At 37.6% G+C, this 21,405-nt stretch overlaps 1 protein-coding gene and 1 pseudogene across 1 annotated transcript; both read right to left on the bottom strand.

Annotated features, from left to right (window-relative positions):
* Positions 1-2,196: 2,196 nt before the first annotated feature.
* LOC111338081 (tauropine dehydrogenase) lies at positions 2,197-20,995 on the bottom strand. The gene is made up of 5 exons (XM_088763232.1): positions 20,836-20,995; positions 12,466-12,538; positions 9,911-10,206; positions 8,815-9,357; positions 2,197-2,580 (listed from the first exon to the last, which is right to left on the bottom strand). The coding sequence occupies exons 1-5, from the start codon at positions 20,890-20,892 to the stop codon at positions 2,491-2,493; spliced, it is 1,059 nt and encodes a 352-aa protein (XP_088619358.1). The 5' UTR covers positions 20,893-20,995; the 3' UTR covers positions 2,197-2,490.
* On the bottom strand, positions 15,881-20,400 carry LOC148728538 (uncharacterized; annotated as a pseudogene).
* Positions 20,996-21,405: the final 410 nt, after the last annotated feature.

The following is a 21,405-nucleotide window of genomic DNA, read 5'->3' as shown; positions in this document are numbered from 1 at the left end:
TCGTTTCAATAGCCGGTCCTTAATGTTGCTGTAAACTTTCTAATATAAGTTCAATCTCGTTTATTCTTGTGGGGGGTGCGTATTGAGAACCGGTTAGTACATGTGCTGACAGTTTGCATCATTTAGAATGACAATTTCTTCATAAGCCTAAAACTACTGACCACCACTGTACGTCAAAAGTTATTTGTACGACACAATTTTATCTGTTGTGGTTTAAATTTATCCATCGTTTGAATGTTCTTTTCCTTTGCTTTTGGGTATGGTAATGTCTAATACTAAGTGTGGAACAATGGGAAATAAAAATTTAACCCATTGACACTTACGTGTAACACGTGCCCAAGAAAAGTGAAAATTTTGGAGAAACAAGAAAGCAAACACAATGCGCAGTAAATTTGTAAAAATCACGTTTTCCAAAAAACAAGCTCCAGTGAAAGAAGACTAATCAAAGAACCTATTTCCAACGAAAAAAGCGATAAGTGCATAGTACGTTTTAACTAAAAAATCAAGATGAAAGTTAAAAATCGCAAAATATTTTCGCATGTGTGCAAATGAGCATGTGGATCATATTTCAAAAGGGAATATGCAAATTTGTTCGTGAGTGGAGAGATCTCAAGTTCCATGGAATCTATCAATAAGAAGCAAGACTAAAATGGCCAAGAAATATTTCGGAACGACAGATTTATTCAAAACAGTTTTTCATTTGCTGTTATAAGCGAAAAACGTACGTATTTCTTACGTGTACAAAGCCCACGCGGTAAAATTCATCATGCATAGATCGTTGTTTACTTGCCTTCATGGCCAGAAAATTGTGCAGCGTTATGCTGAAAATTCTGAAAAAACTTCGATTTGACTCAAAATCTTCAATTAATTTAAACTAAACATATCTTTCCTTACGTAACATGATTATAATTAGAATCTCATGGTCCATAACCATCCTTAAGCCACGGTCTACGTTTCATTTCGATTAAATAATGGGCCCAACGAAAGTCCCGCCGCGCCAAACGTAACTCACGAAAAAGATCGAGAGAGGCCTGAGACACATTCTCGTACCCAGACCAAACGGACGCTGAGTTTGAATGTTCAAAGTTTGAATGTCGAAAGTGAATGTCGAATGTGAATGTCGAAAGTGAATGTCGAAAGTGAATGTCGAAAGTGAATGTCAAAACTTTGAACGTCGAGAGTGAATGTTCAAAGTTTGAATGTCGAAACTTTGAACGTCGAGAGTGAATGTCAGAATTGATATTTCAACCGGCGAATTGTCGAATTGAATGTTGGAATTGACGAATCGAATGTCTGAAATGACGAAGTGAATGTTCGATTGACAAATTGAATCTTTGAATTGCCGAATGGGACGTTTGAATCTTTGAATTGCCGAATGGGACGTTTGCAATGCCGAATTGAGTGTTTCAAGTGACGAATTGAATCTTTGATTTGACGAATTGGACGTTTGAATTGCCGAGTTGAATGTTTGAATTGCCGAGTTGAATATTTGAAGTGACGAATTGAATGTTTGAAGTGACGAATTGAATGTTTGAAGTGACGAATTGAATGTTTGAAGTGACGAATTGAATGTTTGAACAACAAGTTTGAATTTTGGCGGGGATGGATACCCATATTGGTAGACATCCTATCCTCCCCTCCCTTATTGGCTGAAGCTCCTGCGTTCGTCCCACACTAAAAAATATACTGCGCGGGCCCTACGAAAGATGGTATTGTGACTAGCGTACGTTACCTGTGCAAAGCTTAAAAAAAAACTTCTAAAATGAACGTTATCATCGTTTTCGCGAAAAGAGATAACTTTACGGCTTAAGGTGAGCAAAAACTTCAATGGATCAATGCTGGTGTAGGAAATCATCACCCATTGAAAAGGCCCGCTACAGTTGAGGTAATGGACTAACTTCATATGCGGAATCGAAATTGGCTGGTATAATCCGTCGGGATTGCGGGAGGGAGAGAAAATTTTAGTTGAGAACCCTATTGGGGACCCTCTACAAAAGACGCCAACTGGCGATATCTTTTCAACAGACTTTCGAGAGAAATTGGTTTATTCATGCAGATAGGGGGAAATAAAAGTAATAAGTGAGACAATAAACGAGGTGAATAAAGCTAATAGAAAATGAAATGAAGTTTCATTTCATGCATTATTACTGATTTGTGTATTGTCAACTTCACTCGTCAAACTAGAGAGCAGACATCTTGAGCTGGTAACAAATTAATTTTATTGTCATTAATGATGTCAATTGAACATTTTATCTTTAACAATATTTCCCCGGGCCACAATTATCAAGAAGAGATGTGTTTCGTCTTCGACAACATCATAATGGTTTTCAGGGCATTCTCTTTATTAACCCAACGCGTTCAATACAATCTATTAAAATTAACCGTCCCAAAGTCTCACATAATTAAATAAAATAACGAGTCCTTTCATTAAATAAATGTTAAAGGCTAGTTGACTGAATTCAATCTGAAAACAACGTTAAGTCAACCCAGTCAGATGATAGAGACAACCACTTCGGGGAGAGGTCCAAGGAGGTACTTAAGTTTGTCAACTGGGTCCTTCTCTGGCTTAACTCTTCCTTCCTGTGTTGAAAGACCAAAAATGTGAGCTAAAAGTTGTTTACCCTTATGTTTTAAACTGTTCTTAGATACAAATATTAAAAATGGTGTTCCCTGCGAAGACAAGCCAACTAATTTTGATTATTATTATCCAACTGTGCTTCGTAGAGTACAATAACACGCGAATCGAGTACACGCGAATCGAGTACAAATATCACGCGATATTTGTACCCCAGAGAACGGGTTAGAAATTCGTCCGCACAGAAATAAAAATTTGACGTGCTGGATAATTAATCTCTTACAATGAAATATATGAAGTTCGTATATTTTGAACTGCGGTGTTAGATACATCTGATGCACGATCCTCGCAGTAGATAGCGCTATTAAAGCAATAGCGAAAATCAGACCTGAAAAAAATCAGGCCTGTACGGGATTCGAACCACTGACCTCTGCGATACTAGTGCAGCGCTCTAGTATCGCAGAGGCGCTATCTACTGCGAGGATCGTGCATCATATGAATAAATCTCTTATTAAACGTTTTGCTGTATGGTATCACTGAGTATTTTTACTCGTTGTTCGTACTTTAACGAGCCCGTAGGGCGATTCAAAATACTGCACAACTCCTAAAAATACCCAGCGATATTATACAACAAAACGTTTATTAAGACATATATATTCTACATTGTATATTGCTTTTGCTACGTGGACACCCCTGGATACATCCCTGTAGCTCCACGATGCCCTCTAACATGACTAACTGACGCCTAATGTAGAGAAGATTAAATTGATTCTGACAGGAAAGAAAGCATTTTTTCCCTGCAGACTTTCCTCCCACTTCCTATTACTGGTGGGCAACTAGAGCGTGTTTCATTTTAAGAATATCTTTTTAACTGTCTGCCAGTACCTGATAATCTTGTCATTCTGCCAGTACCTGATAATCTTATCATCCTGTTCAATATTTATGTCAACGACCTACCCTCCGTTTCCTTTTCCGTGATGACATTTAAGTGCATGAACGGTATTGCACCGAGCAAACTTAGTTTCAGATTCATCAAGAGAGGCACGATTAGCGGCCGCTCGACTCGCAATGCATATAGTCTGGACATACCGCGCTACAAAACTGCTACGGGCCAGCGAAGTTTTTCAGATTCATCAAGAGAGGCACGATTAGCGGCCGCTCGACTCGCAATGCATATACACTGGACATACCGCGCTACAAAACTGCTACGGGCCAGCGAAGTTTTTTATAACGGGCAGTGACCATTTGGAACAACTTACCCGGTGATATAAAATTGAGCTCCTCGACGAACATTTTTAAACGTAAGCTGATAAATCATCTTCTGATGAGTCGATTTTGATTTTTAACATTTTATATATATAAATACATCTGTATATTTTTATCTCCCCTTATTGTAGTTATTGTAATTATAATTATTGTAATTATTGTAAGAATTGTAATTATTATCAAACACGAAGGCGCGCTATAAAAGGAGCCTTAAGTCCCACTGGACCATTTGTCAATCAACCGTCGTGTGATGTAGAACTCTTAGGGTCAAGTCAGCTTGAGCTACAACTACTCCAAAGCAGTGAACAGCGGGCGCATAGACCGGTTCACGCTCTTGAGTGCATGCTGGGTAATTAGGGCAAGCAAATCCAAAATGGCGGATACGAACAACACTCTTTTGCTCGATCTGAATACTTATAGTTCAATATAGAAGTCACAGCTACATTTTGAGCTCTTTATGTTATTGCCATCTCGCTCAAAAGTCGTTGACAGTTCAATATCCCAACAACACGATCATGGCCACGCACCTCGAAGATTTTTTGGAACTTTCATGTGGGGAATTGCAGTTTTATCTTAAACAGCGAGGTTTGCCCTCTGGAGGGACACACTCGGAACTTGCTGCTCGTGCTTTGGTAGCTTTTGAACATAAAACGCCTATTCGAGATTCGGCCGAAAGCCAAGCCAAGTCACTACAAAATGAACATGTAGAACTACTACGCACATGCGGTATAAAGGATCCGTTATCCATGGTCGATTGGGAGGACTGTGTAACAAAGTGGCCGCATACAAACATTGGTCAAATATTCTCGTTTATACTTGGAAAAAAAGCTTTCGACACTGACTATATTGGTCAATATAAAATCAGAAAAGCGTATTCATACTTTAAAAGTGGTTTTGTGCACACTGTATACTCAAAAACAATTCATGGACAAGACAAAGTTCTGTTGTTTGCATCTGTCACTCCATCTCAAAGAATTCGCGAAGAACCTCATAAAGTGTGGATAATTTGTAAATCTCCCGGTGAAATTCTTGGGGCATATTGTAGCTGTACAGCTGGATACAGTCAGTGCTGTAATCATGTCATAGCCCTTTTATATAAAGTTGAGTTTGCCAACCAGAAAGGTTTCACAGATCCTTCCTGCACAGATAAGGCATGTGTGTGGAATAATACTAGCAAGAAAGACATCCAACCCATGAAATTAAAGGACATGGTGTTCCAAAGCCACAAGGTAGTCAAAGAAAACCCAAGTTATGCTATTAATAGCAAGGAAAAACAGAACTTTGACCCTCGGCCAGAATCCTTGAGGGTTGTTACCGAAGAAAGCAAGCAAAAGTTTCTAGCTTCTCTTCGAAACATAAATCCTGATGCTGTCATCCATATTTCATATGCACCACCAACTTCTGATGATGTTCCCCCATCACTACAAATTATAGCTGATGATATATCCTCTAAAAACAATGGTGTAGATGCTGATGAATTAGTGAGACAATTTCTGGAACAATTATCTTTCAATGACAGTAGCATTAAAGAATTAGAAAAGGCCACAAGGGATCAGGCTAACTCCAGTATATGGAAAGAGCAAAGAAAAGGTAGAATAACTGCATCTCATTTTCATGAAGTATACACAAAGACAAAAACAATTCTTAGAAAAAGAAAGCCAAATTGCAAAGTAACACCTCTTCTTGAGCGAATTTTAGATTGTACCGATCTGTCAATGATACCTGCCATTAAATGGGGAAGAGAACATGAGAGAGATGCTGCTGCATCATTCTTTGCACAAGAATCCAAAAAACACAAAAATGCAAAGCTTCAGACTTGTGGCTTGTTTATATCTAAAACTTACCCTTTTGTGGGAGCTACCCCAGATGGTATTTTTCACTGCGATTGCTGTGGTCATTCTTGTATTGAGTATAAATGTCCATACTCACTTGCAGACATGAAATTTGATGAGCATTGGAACAATACAACTTATCTAGAATTAGTGAATGGGAATGTCATGCTCAAGAGAACCCACAGTTATTATTACCAGATACAAGGACAAATGGCCCTAACAGGATGTCCTAAAACCTTTTTTGTTGTTTGGACTCCACTTAGTGGTGCTCATATTGAAATTATTGAGTTTGATTTAAAACTGTGGCAAGATATCATACCAAATCTAACAATTTTTTTCAAGACTTATGTTGCTAGGGTGTTGCTAGGTACTAGGCCTATTTATTATTGTGCTGTCTGTGAAAAACCCTGTCTTGAGCCAGATGAAATTGAATGTGATGATGAAAACAGTGTTCAGTGTGAATGTTGTATGCTATGGTTTCACTGGGCCTGCTCAAATTTTGAACAAGAATCAACATTCATTTGCAGATTTTGCAATGAACAAGCAATAGATAATGATTAAAATTATAGAGTGGAAGCAATATGACCTCAACAAACTACTAAATAGTACAAAATAGTGCGGATGAAACCAAAACATTATAGTATTTAGTATTACTAAAGTTTCAAAGTTATTGTTTGAACATTGTTGTAGCTATATACAAACATGTTTGTGTAATTCCATAAAGGAATTGTATTCTAGAAGATGTGTAAATAAACTTGACTACCATAGCTTATAACCTGTGAGAAAATTGAATGGGAACATTTTGGACTGGTACAAAATGCAAACATAATTGATGAAATGAAATCTATGTACTCAAAGGCTTTTTCATATTACATATTGCTGCACAAATGATGATTATGTCATCCAAATGGGAAAGAATGCTAATGGGAATTTCTTGCTTTAACATAGCAAAGTCTTTAATTCGCTTGATAGCCTGCTCGACATAAATCCGTACATTAGCAATAAGTGATGTGTTCCTAACATCAGCACCTGACATCTGGAGATTGGAATGCTTGGAGGGTGGAATTGTTAGAGAACATTGGTAGTATGCTAACAGGTCATGAATCTTGAATCCCCTGTCTGCCATAACTTGGTCATGTGGCTGAAGATAGTTTAAGAAACCACTGTTTTCTACAATAAAAACATCAGATGACCTCCCACTGAAGGTCTCAGAGACAAATGATATGTGGCCATTTGGTGTTATCCCTATCAAAAACTTTAACGTGTAGTGTTGTTTGTAATTTGACCAACACATTGCCGCATTCTCTAAGCTTGATGGGGTTTCAGAGAATAGTTCTGTGCAGTCAATGATGACTCTACACTTTCTGTAATATCGTCGAAACATATCAGGCATATTTCTTTGAATTAAATACCTATCTGGCCAGGAAATCATCCACTTTAATTCTTTAGACATCAGCTTAACCCAAGTGGTAAAGACAGAGCTGACAGTCGCCTCGGAAACTTTGAACCTTAAAGCCAGATCAAATACAAAGAGTCCTAGCTTGATTCGCATCATGGTTAGCAAAAACTCTTGCTCCAAGGTTAGAGCTCTCTGTACATTATTTGACCTGGGCTTGGTGGTGTCCTTCAAAGCACTTTCTTTGTCTCCTTTCCAGTAGTGCATACACATGGCTTTTTCAAAGAGTGTATTAAACATCAATTGAAATGTTTCTACGTTAGGGAATCCAGTGAAACGCTGGACATCTTGCTCTGTTGTTAAATCAGCAAACTTCATACTTCCGTATGTTAGCGGATTTATTATCAAGCATTGAGTTCCTTCTTCTTTGAAGCTTGAGTTATTGGATGCCTCAGCAGTAGAGACAACTTCGTGTCTTGCCACAAGCTTTCTTTTCTTGGGTGAAGGTTTGTTAGAGTCACTTGGCACCATATACAAAGTTGGAGTTGGTGAGGAGTACGTTGGCTTTCCATATTGAAAGTGATTCGAACAAACAGTCTTGTAGTTGCCGGGTTCGAATCCAACAAGTCCTTTGGATATGCTGGCAATCCATTGGGCTCTTTTCTTTGGATCCTTCGGAATAAAATGCCAGCGAAGATTTTCGACATGTGACCGTTTCACTATCTTTTTTGGATATCTTGAGTCGTTGTTACAACCTCCAACACAACATCGGTAGTTAACCATTATATATCTTATTTTTTGACGCATTAAAATCGAAAATACAGAGCTCAAAATGTAGCTGTGACTTTTATCTTGAACTGTCAATACTAAAAATTGCGACCAGTTCTGAAACAAAGCCGATATTCATTAAGTATTCAGATCAAGCAAAAGAGTGTAGCCGAGCGTGTCCGCCATTTTGGATTTGCTTGCCCTAATTACCCAGCATGCACTCAAGAGCGTGAACCGGTCTATTCCTCAAAATTGTTTTATGTCTTCATCACAATACAAGAATTTTTGAGATTTTGTATTTCCTTTCTCCAATGGAAACTGTCTTAATTTGTGGCGGTAAATTTGAGATCGAAGTAGGTGGTTCGTACGTTACCTCTTGCCACCATGCTGGTGGAAGTAAACAATAGATATCTCTTTAGCTCCTTTTGTTCGCCTACCAGCATTTGAATTTGACCCGCACACGTCAACGGTGAGTGACAAATGAGCCCAGGTCATCCCAGCGAAGACTTCCTTATATAGCGCGCCTTCGTATTTAAGATAGTTTTTAAGCTCTGAAAGGTCCCTCCGGGGAGAGTTTAATAAATTATTGTATTGTATTGTACGAGAACTATTGAATCAGAAGAGAGAATGATATCAAAGGCTACCGTGTTAAAGTGTTAAATTAGTGAACCCAGCTAATTTAGTGAGCAGCACGAGGCTTTTAAAAGTCAATTCCTGTTTTGAGCATAATCAAATCAGCTGGGTTAAAAAAATGCCAAATCAAGTTGGTAAGTCTTTGACGTCGCTTTCGAACGGTGGACAGGTAAATCATGGCTAGGGAATGGCAAGGCGAGTAAATAAGCAAAATAAAGCCAGAATGGAGTGAGTTCAAAGATGCTAATTTTCCTTCAATGGAATATGTGTACTTTAGAAATAATACTGTTATGGCGAGTGAAAGAGTCCATCCGAGGTAATCAGTGGTAAGTACTAAAACTAACCTTTATGGTCCCCAAAAGAGTTTCTTTAGTGTCAAGAACATCACATTCAACACCAGACTCTGCGGTAGAGCAAATCCAAGGTGACCACTCAAAATTTAGGATCGTACACTGCTGCACAGTCTCGCCCAGTGCACTACAAACGTGGAAATTGAAGTCAGGTCCACCAGGTAAACCAATCAAGGTCATTCCAGGTCTGATATGTGGTTTAAGGGCATTCAGATAGTCATCTAAATAATGTTCATGGGCAAACTCGGGAAAGACCACGAAATCGATATCTCGGATGGCTTCATCTGGGTTCGTTGTAATTAATGCTGGTTTCGATTTGATAGACGTTGGCTCTAGTCCCTCGCGATGCCACTTAAATAGAAGACTCTTGGTCTGCATTACCGAACTACAACGTTTTGCTTCATCTTGATTCAAAGTAAGCACACGAACTTCAGTTCCCTTCCGAGAGGACGCTATGCCACCAAATGCGTGCGCACCACTCCCTCCACCACAAATCAACAACTTTATGGTCTCAGCTTGGGTCTCACCACGACTATTCTGTTAATTGAATTGCAAATGATGTAAAAAAATCACTACATATTAAATTTCACCAGTATCGAATAGCCGTCATTGACTTTCTACGTTCTTACTGTTGACCGCTCAATTATCACATAAAGCGTAAAAGAGTTCAAAATTACCCCACAAGCATAAAGGTTACTATCAACAAACAAGGGTGACCTCTGAAAAAAGTAACAAAATTTTGACAGTTTTCCTTTTGGTAGGCACGCGCAAGCCTTTAAAGATAAGACTAAGGGTGTTCGTTTCAATGAATTTACCAGCCTTCGTGTTACCGCGGAAATCCAAACAAACTGGACTTCATTACTCGGCAGATTATAGGCTAAACAACGATGTGAGGCTTTTTCGATTTTCCTTTTGCTTCCTGAGATAATCAATTTTGAAGTTGGACAATAAAAAATATTTCGGTTGTCACGCGCCGGGAAGTCGCAAGAAAACTATTTCGAATTTTCTAAAAGCCTTACACGGTTTTGTGTATTAATATCTTACGAATAGTCTAGCCAAATTTCATCAAAAATCGGACAAAACTGCATACTCTATTAACAAAAAAATATGATCCTGCTCCACCAACAGTTGCACCAGTTGCCGCAATAGCAGCATTTCCTGCCAATCCGATGCCAGCAGCCCCCGCACTCTGCAGAAGCGAGAAAACTCCCCCTGTAAATCCTCCGTAAATTGCAGACTGCGCAGCCGCTGCTACGGAGCCAGCAGCAACACCTCCAGTAGTAAAACCAGCAACACCAAGAACTACAGGAGCAGCTGCCACTGCTACAGCACCAGTTATTAAAGCACCACCTGTGACTGCAACTACACGGCCCCAGTTGACACCATCTGAAAAAGAAGATCAAAAAGCACGAACTATACTTTTCACATCAGCTAGGTATTTAACAAAACTAGTCAAACTGACTTAATTTATGAGAAAAAAAAAAAAACATCCATACGCACAAATCAACAAAAGTCGTTATCAATATTGTGTAACGGTCACATAGGAAAAGATCATGACAGAAAGTTTGTGGAAATCTGCCTTTTCAGAAAAAAACTTTTACAACTTTTCCTAACTCTGTAATAATTAAGTGCTTAAAATCAGACCCTGCACCTGCCGGAGCTCTGGCGGGTATTCTGTTGGGAATCGCCGGGCATACTTTTCCGCGTCCCAGTCGAATTTACAGAGCGAAAGAAAAAAAAAAAGAACCGAAACACAAATACCATCGTGAATAATATGCACTTTAGTATTGGAGTATATACCTTGTCTTTTTTTTTTTCAAATTCCGTGGTCTTTGTTTGTTAGATTCATTCATTTACTGACAGTTTTCCTTTTTCTGCTTGTTCCGCGTGTTCTGCACAAATTCATCACACGCGAAGTAGAAGTACACATCGTCCATTACTTAAAATAAACTCCAAACTTTGTTTTTAATAAAATTATCAAAAATTTTATTCTCAACCGCTCGTTAGAAGTCAAACTTGAAGATCTAAAACCGTGCGCTTGTAGCGCGTAAATCAAATTTGCATAAAAAGGCTTCACGGAGGCTTAGCGTCCTAAATCTTATTAAAAAGAAAGAAAAGCCCGTGAAAGTGAAGAAGACAATGTTCTTATGGTTATAGGTTAGCCAGTACACGAGTAAGCAAATGATCGTGAAGCTTTGTGATCTGATGTGAAACACGAGCCGTGGGATTGGCTGATCTTATAGAAACATTAGCGGATGAATGGAACAATTCGGGGGTTTTACTAGTCAGCAGTTTGTTTTAAAACGCGCAAAAACTAACCTTTGATAAAGAAAAAATTGAATGAAAGATTGTTCATCTCTTTGATTGCGCTCTCAAATGGTGTCCGACCACTTTATTGATTTCTTTCTGGCAGGCTCATTTTTCACCTTCTCCGAAACATATAACTGAGGTCGAACCCGAAAAATGTTCCTCAGGTCACTGAAAACTACGCCAAAAGCTCACTATTGTGTTGAATTTCTTTTGGATCGTTGAAGATTTTTCGAGCGATGAGAAAAATCCCTTTCGCTGTGGAAGCTATCAGCTCTGTTCGTGTAATTGACAGAAATCCGTCGTTCAGAAAAACTTGCAGAGAAAGATCTTTACAACCCCTGGTATTAGTTAGCAAACACATCCGTGTGAAATTATTAAAAGATTTTAACCTGGCACGTGACATTTTCGTTGGTTATACTTTGATTAGAGTTTATACACCCTGACACAAAAATTTTTTGTAAAAATCGTGACCATTTTTATCCCACTTAACACGATCAAAAACCAAGCCTTCTGTAATCATCTACGACACTTTCTGTTGAAAGGCGAGCTATCCGAAAAATTTAATATGTACCAGAGAATGGAATTGCTCAAGAAAACTAATTTACCAGTTCGCTAATGTGCCAAATTAAGACTATCGTAGAAAGAAATGATGTCCTTTTTGGCAATTGAAGCATGTCAGCTTCTTCTCCAGAATGCAAGAATATGCAACTCTATGACTTAATAATTTCAAAATTTTACAGGAATGGTAGGTGGTAAGGCCCTTTAGGCCTTGCATTAAGTATGCCCAAGCTGCAAATAGTTTTAATTTGGAGTGTATGAGGGAGGGGTGCCTAATTGAGAGAGGAGGCTTACCGCAAACTAAAAGTTCTCGACAAGGAGGGAGGATTCTTGAAGAGGGGGGCTTTATAAAACACCAACCAGCTTTTCTGTATCTACCTGAATAAAGGCTGATAGTTTCTAAAGAAACTGTTTGGGGCTGCGTCGGTGGGGGTAACGAAATAATTTGAGTATATCAATAAAGTTGAAATGGTAAATTGGCCACCGTTACGATTATAAAAGCTGACGTTTCAAGCGTTAGCCCTTCGTCGGAGCGAATAGAGGAACTGTGGGCTGTGTGTGCTTTTAAAAGCAGAAAAAGGAGCTACGTGGGTGCCATGAGCCGCACAGAAAAAAAAAAAACAAAGAAGAAATGCAACAGAAAACCAACAATGGACCAGCATCCCATTTAAGGTAGTAATAGCATTCCTAGTTGCTTCAAGCTGTAGAAAAGAAAGAGTTTACATACGGGGACTTAACCAGCAACTGCTTCTAAAAGCAACTAAAATCAAATTTTACCTTCATTAGGTGGAGTAGTGTTTCCTGCTGGATCCCCCTGACTGTTGGACGAGGTGGCCTGGGTAGGTGGGTCCTAGCAAAACAAGGCAACGGTATTTGTAACACTTTGCTAAAACTGAGTAAAGCATAAACCAAGCTGTGGACATTACCTGCATAATCAACATGGAAACAGTTTTCCGCAAGCAAAGCTTGAGTGAAACTGAGACCTTCAAGAAACAGATAATGTCCAAGGACAAATATTCGAGCATGCTTTTGTGCCAAATCTGTTGGGCTTGTTATCCTTCAAACATTTTTGCATTGTTAATTTCATAAAAAGGGATGTCCTTGTTCATTGGGGTAAATTACAATAATAATAAATTATTATCGTTTGTCTCAAGATATGGTCAGTTATGATGTAAATCATGACATTTTGACTGCAAACTGCTAGTCTTTATCAGGCACACTTGCAGGGTCAAAGAGGCTTAATTCACGACTTCACCCTAACAACATCAACTGGGACAGTGGAATAGAAATTCCTGAAGCGTGGATGCCTATGCTCAAAAAACAGAACTGGAGAGCTGTGACAGGGGACCACCAAGGGAACAACTCACTAACATCAACTGAGGATCAAAATGCACCAATCACAGTGTTGGAAAACCAACCAACAGCAGAGCATCCTGCATTATACGAAGACCCGAAACCAGTCAACCTCATCACCTGATGAAGGCTAGCAATATGGGGTAAAAACGTCACGATTCACATCATAAATGACAACATCATGCGATGAACAATACTTCATTTTTTATACAATTAACCTGCAGGAAAATTCTCTTCATGAAATGTTCACTTCTAAGTGTTCTCTGGTGTGAATTTATGAAAAAAACAAACTTGTCCCTTAAAAGATGTCTAGATCACTGAATGTTTGAGTGCTTTCAGCACAAAAGAGCTAGTAGAGGAAAATCCAAAATGAATGAAGAAGTTTAACTGCGAGTTAACTTACACTAGATGCTCAAGTATACTTAATATAATTATTACAGTTTTCAAAAGAATAAACATATTGTTTTCAGAATTTGTTTTGTGTCTTTCAAACAAATCTGTAGTTCTACTTCTGATATTATTGAGTGAGGCACCTATCACAATGAACTACCTACTGGTATGTGCAAATTTTGCCATATCATACCTTAATTGACATATTTTTTAATTGTCAATTAAAATTGGTTTTGTTCTTTCCGTTTATGAACATAAACTACGCTACTCCTGTATTAAAAACACAAAAAAGAAGACCAAGACAGTGTCATGATATTGTGACAAATCTGGTTCAGGTTCTTTAAATTCAGCTTTAAGACCCTCCAACATCATTATATATTCACCAAAAATAACATTTTGGCTGTAAGTTAACACACTTAAAATACGCAAGTGGATGGAAGGATTTTTCCCAAATGTAAGAGCTTGTCAAATGTTGTAATCAGCACCAACCAACTATCCATTGAGACTTGGTCAATATGTTGACAGACAGGTAGCCTATACTCGGTTTGCCAAGTATTGGTAGTTTCTTGGTCAGCCAAGCTGTGTCAGTAATGTCTGGGTCAAACGTTGGTAATCTATAAGTCAAGTGTCCCTGTAACAGCAGTCACTCTAGTATTGCTCATTAGTCGGTCACAACCTGATCAATGTCTCTTCTCGAGTATTTGTATTTGTATTATAGATTCGTACAGTGTACAGGCGAGAAAACAATGGGGATCTTTAAAAAAGCTCAGCAGAGCTTGCTAGATCTCCTGCCATATCTTGTTTATAATGTAGTATGTATTATGTGATGTAATGAACTACTGAAGGCAAATAAAACATCAATCAAACAATAGGACATGTAGTCCCCTACTAGGTTCACCCACCTAAACCAACCCCAACCCACCCATCCCACCCCAGGGGAGGACCCATCACAAAGTAATCTCGTGTGTGGGAAATTTACAACTCCTACCCCTAACCCTGCAGGAGACAGGACCTCCATTTATTCATCCCTATCCGAGAAGACTAGAATATCTAACCATTTCTTGATATTATAGAAAGGTAACAATTATTCTTCTCAATTATTTTAAGACCTTGAGTGTTGGTCCGACAAGGGCTCAAACCCTCAACCTCCCACACAACAGTCCAGCCCTCTATCCATTGAGCTAACTAGGAGGTGGTGAATTTACAATACATGACAATGCTCATCTTTAATCTTAGCTTCTCTCAGTGACTACCCTACTCTGGAAGATTTCGTCTTCCACAACAAAATCAATGTCATCTACGATATGTAACTGAACAGACCCAATCTGTCAGAAAACTATCTGCACAAAACAACCTGGATCTTTGCAAAATTTATATGTGAGCCAAGATCAAGCAGTCTGTATGGACAAGAAACTGCAAGAGAACTGGTCACATAAATAAACTAAATGCACTAATACTCTAAAAGTCAGGGGACACAAGGATAGCACTAAAACATGAGATTATGTATTCAATTGGTTGGGTCTAAAAGGCTGTCAATTTGCATGTTACTGGGACTCCACTGTACTATAAAATGTCATGCTGAGTCCACGGTGGCCTTAAAAACTTGACAAAATACAAAATATCCTAAGCTGTTGGAATTATCATTGGTCAACTTTGACAGGAAAAATTACAGTCTTATAGGGTATTGTTGCCTCAGAGCTTGTTAACATCATGACCCCCATTGTGCACCCATGAGAAAGCCAGTAAGGAAGTTAATCGTCTCTTCTATTCCTTTGTTTGGAATGGAAAAGGTAACAAAATCAAATGAGAGATTATAATGATCAAAAATTATTTGGAAGGCAGCCTAAAAATGACAGATATCCATAAATGTAGTGGAGCTCTCAAAGCTTCATGGATAAACAAATATTTTGACAAAACAACCAAGGAATATAGAAGCTTTTTTTTTTAACCATTAAAAATCCTTGGTGGTAGTTGACTGTTCACTGGAAATCTCAACTTCATGGACTCTACTAAAATTCTGAAGAATTCAAGGAATTTTATGAAGAATTATTTTTACATTTTGGGAAATTAATTTTCCTAGGACACATAATCTCCCAAAGTCAATTACCTGAGCAAGTCTCTAATACAACTCACTCATAAGAGCAGATAATTTGGCAAGTGAATTAGTGGAAAACAGGAGTCTTTTAAATCAATAACAATCAAGGAGATTGTAATTTTTATGATTATCATTCATATTCATGAAGACAAAATCAGCCCACATGGTCTTGCTTCTATTGTTTGAGAAGCGTGTTGTAGAGGCCAGACAAGCAATTAAACCACCATTTTGGAAAGAGGTACAGATGTCTATATGCAGACAAAACATTAAATGAAAATGGTTGGAATATTATCTTGTTGACACAAATGGAAGGAACACAGTGACAAGTTCAGATTTCAATTTCAAGGCTAATAGTAGCATTTAAATTCAATTATTTAGGACAGTTTTAAAGTTTGGTAACTTGACCTGGTGAACTGAACTTTGTATTCCGAATGCCTTAAATTAATTGTCAGCCCATCACGAGCTGTTCTCGTTAGTAAAAATAGACAATCAAAGATTGCATGTGGCTGCTGGTAACAAATAAAGCACAATTTTTATAGCATTACAAAGAACTTGTAAACAACTTACAATATCTTGCTCGCTTCGCAAATTTAGCGGCTCTTTCTGGCTAAAGCCGCTAACTTAAACAGTGAAATGCTCTCTTCTTAAATACAAATACATTAATTCCTTAAAGCTTCCATGACGTGAAGATCACATCTATTGAGATATTTCTGCAGAACTTTGAACTTTATTTATTTCACACTATTAATAGAAGTTAACATACAATGAAAAGTAAGAGAAAGAGGAAAAAATAATAGTAATATTTGGCTATAAAGATAAGTTTGAGAGGCGCACAGTGTCCAAAGTAGCAAAGGCTTTCTAGTTGGACACCGTAATGGTCATATAAATAGATAAATAGATAGCAGCCTATAATAAAAGTATATCAGCAGTAAAGTAAATAAACTGATTAGGTTCTTTTGAACAAAAGTTGAAGTTTTTGAAGTTTACATTTTTCCTTAAGAGTAGATCAGCAGCAAAGTAAAATGATCAGGTTTGGTTGAGTAAAAGTTGATGTTTCCATTCTCTTTTGAAATTATTGTAATATTGGCATATATTTAAGATAAGTGGGTACAGTTTCCCATATCTTTGAAGCAGAGAATATAAAAGATGATTTTCCCATGTTGGTGGATACTCTTGGTCCAAAAAAGTTGTTATTAGTAGAAAATCTTGTATAATAATAATAATAATGTTTTTCAGATGCTGGGGTCAGGATATCAAGGAAGATATCTGGAATGCTATCACTTTTAGTATTAATCTTATACGTAAGACAGCATATTCTGAATTTATAAATAGCTTTCAACTTTAGAATTCCAAATAGTTTATAATAGGGATTGGCATTCTCTCTAGCATTTGTAAAGAAGATGCTACAAATTTTGTTCTACTTAATACAGAGGCATTTTAAGTTAGTATTGGTGGCAAGGTAGTTATACCATAGCTTGAATAGGGATATATCAAAGCATAGTATAATTGCTTTAACATATTAAATTCGACATAATGTCTCAATATAGTAAGAATTCCAATGTTTCTTGCTATTTTATTGTTTATATGTTGTATTTGCGGTTGCCAATTTAGGTGTTTATCAATATAGACTACCAGGTATTTTATATAATTCTTTGATTCAATGTTTTCAATATTTATCGTGGGGTGTTATCTAGAAGATGAAATTAACATGTAATTAGTTTTGGCAAAATTAATAGACAACTTATTTAGTGCACAGTATCTATAAATTTGTTTAAGTTCATGATTCATAACAGATTCTAGATGATGTGGGTTGTCACTAGTAAAAACATGTTAGTATCATCAGCAAAGATCCGCACTGAGAGTTTATTGGTGAGTGCAATTTGGTAAATCATTAACATAGAGTAGAAATAAGAGTGGACCTAGAGTTGAGTCATGAGGTATGCCACATGTTATATTTTCATTGGCAGATCTAGTGGAATCAATTTTGATATATTGGTTACCATTTTGAAAATAACTCTCAAACCATTTATGTGAAACTCCTCGAATGCCATATAAAGAGAGCTTAGACAGTAGAATGCTGTAATTTACTGTGTCAAAGGCCTTTGACAAATCAAGAAATAGACCACGTGTGATTTGTTTTCTATCGATTGCTAGCTTTAAATTGTCTGTAATTTCAAGAATAGCCTGTTCAGTGGAGTACCCTTTCCTGAATCCAAATTGATATTTATAATTATAGGATTTGATGTTTTTCTATGAAGGAATATAAATTATATAGTTGATTGTAGACTAGTCATTCAAGTATTTTAGTGAATGGTGAGAGAGTTGCTATAGGGTGATAATTGCTGGGGTTTGTAGCATCTCCATTTTTATATACTGGAGACACCTGAGAGACTTTTAATATATCAGGAACAATACCAGTTTCTATAGACTGGTTGTTTTATGTTTGAGGTATTGACAATGGTTGAGCAGCTATTTTGATTAATTTGTTAGGGATACCTAAGGATGACTTGTGGTCCTTTCAGCATTTCAATAATGAGCAGACTTGGGTTTCAGTAACACAAGATAAAACAAAGCTGTCTACCGGGGTTGATTTAATGAACTGGGTAGGATTTCCTTCACAGTGTCCAATCTTGTGGGCTAGATTTGGACCTACATTAACAAAATGTTTGTTAAATTGATCTGCAATATCAGTTTTATCTGTGTAGACTCATATTGTTATGCACGATTTTTGAAATGGGGTTCTGCCCCTTATGGCTGTGATTTAGTATTGTACCAATTAACTTCCAAGATGCCCTCAGATTATTCTTGCATTGGTCAAAGTGCTGAGAAAAATAGGTCTTCTTACTCACACTTTTAAGCCAGTTTAGTTTATTAGCAAACTTTTTATATTTCGCCACTTTATCCGGATTATTAGAAAGAAACAAAATATTTGCTCGCAAATAAAATTTTTATGCCTTCTCTCTTTGACCCGGGTTTATTTCACATTGCTTTTGGCGTTTTTCTTGGCCCGCCCCTTTACTGGGCAAACACCTTAACGGAATTCATTCTTGCTCTGTTTGTTTCAATAAAAGCGGCTATGCACCTATTGTCCATAGCCATATTGCTCCAACTTAAGTTTGTTATTTTTTGGTGCCCAGTAAACAGAGCTCAGGCAAGAGCAGCATTTGTAGATTTGTTTTGGGCAGAGAGAGAATGGTATAAACAAAATATTTGCTCGCAAATAAGATTTTTAGACCTTCTCTCTTTGACCTGGGTTTATTTCACAATCAAGGGGGACTGGGTTTGGGTCAGGGGTCAATGGCCATTACGCTTGACCCCCTCTGAGGGTTTGTACAAGTCACATTAACTCCCTAACCTTGTGCTCATCATTCGCCTTGATTACTCGGAGTGAGAAGCTGTTTTTTGACTCCCTCCTCCTTCCCCTGATCCGCCCACTTTCTCTTGTTGTATATTTAGTGTTGGTGCATTTTTCTTGGCCCGCACCTTAACTGAGCAAACACCTTAATGGAATTCATTCTTGTTCTGTTTGTTTCAATAAAAGCGGCTATGGACCTATTGTCCATATAGCCATATTGCTCCAACTTAAGTTTGTTATATTTTGGCACCCAGTAAACAGAGCTCAGGCAAGAGCACCATTTGTAGATTTGTTTTGGGCAGAGAGAGAAAGGCATAAAATGTGTTTTGTACATAGTGTGTTTAGTTTTGATTGATTTTAAAATGCCATTTGTTATCCAGGGCTTAGTGGATAATTTTTGTTTCCTTCTGGACGTACGTCGAATAGGTGCATGTCTATTGGTGATTGATTTGAGAAGATCAATTGTTTTAGATGTTATCTCATGCAAGTCTACACATTCACTTTTGATAGCATTCCAGTTGATTGCATTGATATCCTGAAGATAAGATTCCTGATTGAAATTGGAATAGTCTCTATAGCATCTATCTAGGTTTTGCCTTTTTTTAACTGGTATATCTACAATACAAATGAGTGGAAGGTGGTCTGAGATATCAACAGTTAAAATCCCTGAGAAAACATTTCTTGAGCTATTGGTGTAAATATGATCAATTAGTGTAGCAGTGTGGTAAGTTAGTCGTGTTGGTTTTGTTACTACAGGTAATAGATTAATTATCAGAGTACAACATATCAAGATAAGCTTCTGTAGGGGGATGAGTATTACATTTAAATAAATCTATATTCATTTCACCAAGGATATATAATTGGTACTTATTAGCATTGAATTGTTTAGTTGTCTCATTAAATTTATCTTTAAATTCTTTGATGTTTGCTCCTGGGTGTTTATAGATACAGCCAACTAAGATGGGCTTTTTGTTAAAAGACTGAGCTATTTCAACCCAGACAGATTCTACTAGGGGGATATCCAAAGTAATATCAGGTCTCGGGACTGATTTTAGAGATTTGCGAATATAAAGGGCTGCCCCTCCTGCAGAGGTTGGAGAATCATTATGGAAGATTCTATAGCTGGGTAGTTTGATGTTAACTATAAATTATTCTTATTCAGCCTAGTTTCTGTGATTCCTATGATATATGGTCGTGTATTTAAGGAACATAGGAAATCCTCAAGTAGATTTAAATGTTTAGGTAAGCTTCTGATATTACAATGAAGGAATGAAATAGTATTTTTTCCCGATTTGCTTAGGACTGTATTTAAACTAGGAATATCATAGTAGTGAGATTCAGGACTAATTAGCATATGATCAGGGTCAGCTTCATCAAATTTATCGGGATTAGGTAATATGTTGTATAAGTCAAGGTCTTTCAAATTTGGAAGTTGTAAATAACTTGATCCTGTTAGAATACGAAACCCTGTATCATTTAAGCTAAAAAAGGGTAATGCTTGAAGGCTATTGTGAGTCATCAGAGTCAATACCTGAGTGAGTTGTAAATAAATGTTACAATAATGAATAATAGTGAATAAGTGCATGAGGGTTAATAAAAAGAAAAGATGCAAAATTTATGTGTTGCTTATCTTATCGAGGAAGTCTTGAAACTCTTCGTGGGTATTAAATGCTTCGGTTCTTGAGGATTCGTTGGCCCTTAGTAGGATTCTTCCGTTTGCAGGGAAAAGTTTTGATATGAATTATGCGACGGTGGATGCCGCTGTAAAGTTATTAAGTTTGTACCAACGTATCTACATAATTTGCTGATTCAATGAGTAAAATGCTGTTTCTTTCGCTTATAAAAAAATTTTCCCTGGAGTTTCGTGAGGTGCCGATCTATCCTACTTTGATATTTCTGCAAGAAAAAGTCTTCTCGGTAGTCTTCTCGTTTTACAGCTATTTGAGATACTTACATGTCCTGAGATTTGCCACGTTCTGTCGGTTGTTTTGTCCTTTCCTTGGGTCGCCATCAGATTTCTAGTCTTCACTTGTGTCGATGAAATGTCCGTTTTATTTAACCAGATGAGACCACCTGCCTTGAACTGACTTGTTGCCCGATACCTCACATCCGGGGAAATACTCAGAATTTGTCCGGAAGTAGCTTCTCTAACCCAGTTCCCTTGATAACACGACAGAGGAATTACTGAAGAACTTTCGGGAAAGGTATGTTAAATCCATAATTTAGCTTCTCTAACCCAGTTCCCTTGATAACACGACAGAGGAATTACTGAAGAACTTTCGGGAAAGGTATGTTAAATCCATAATTTTGCGGATTATTTATGGGAATTTTGCAGTGGTTGTCGAAAATATAATTTGTAGTGTCATCGTGCTTGGTTATTTCATTTTCGAGACCCAAGTAGAGCTTCAAAAGCCGGGTAACCGCCTCCCGGTTAGCTCAATGGATAGAGCGCTGGACTGTTGTGCGGGAGGTCGAGGGTTCGAGTCCCGGCCGGACCAACACTCAAGGTCTTAAAATTATTGAG

Source organism: Stylophora pistillata, chromosome 6 (genome assembly GCF_964205215.1).
Source record: "Stylophora pistillata chromosome 6, jaStyPist1.2, whole genome shotgun sequence".
NCBI lineage: Eukaryota > Metazoa > Cnidaria > Anthozoa > Scleractinia > Pocilloporidae > Stylophora > Stylophora pistillata.
Note: the sequence above shows the minus strand (reverse complement) of the source record. Positions and strands in the feature narration are given on the sequence as shown.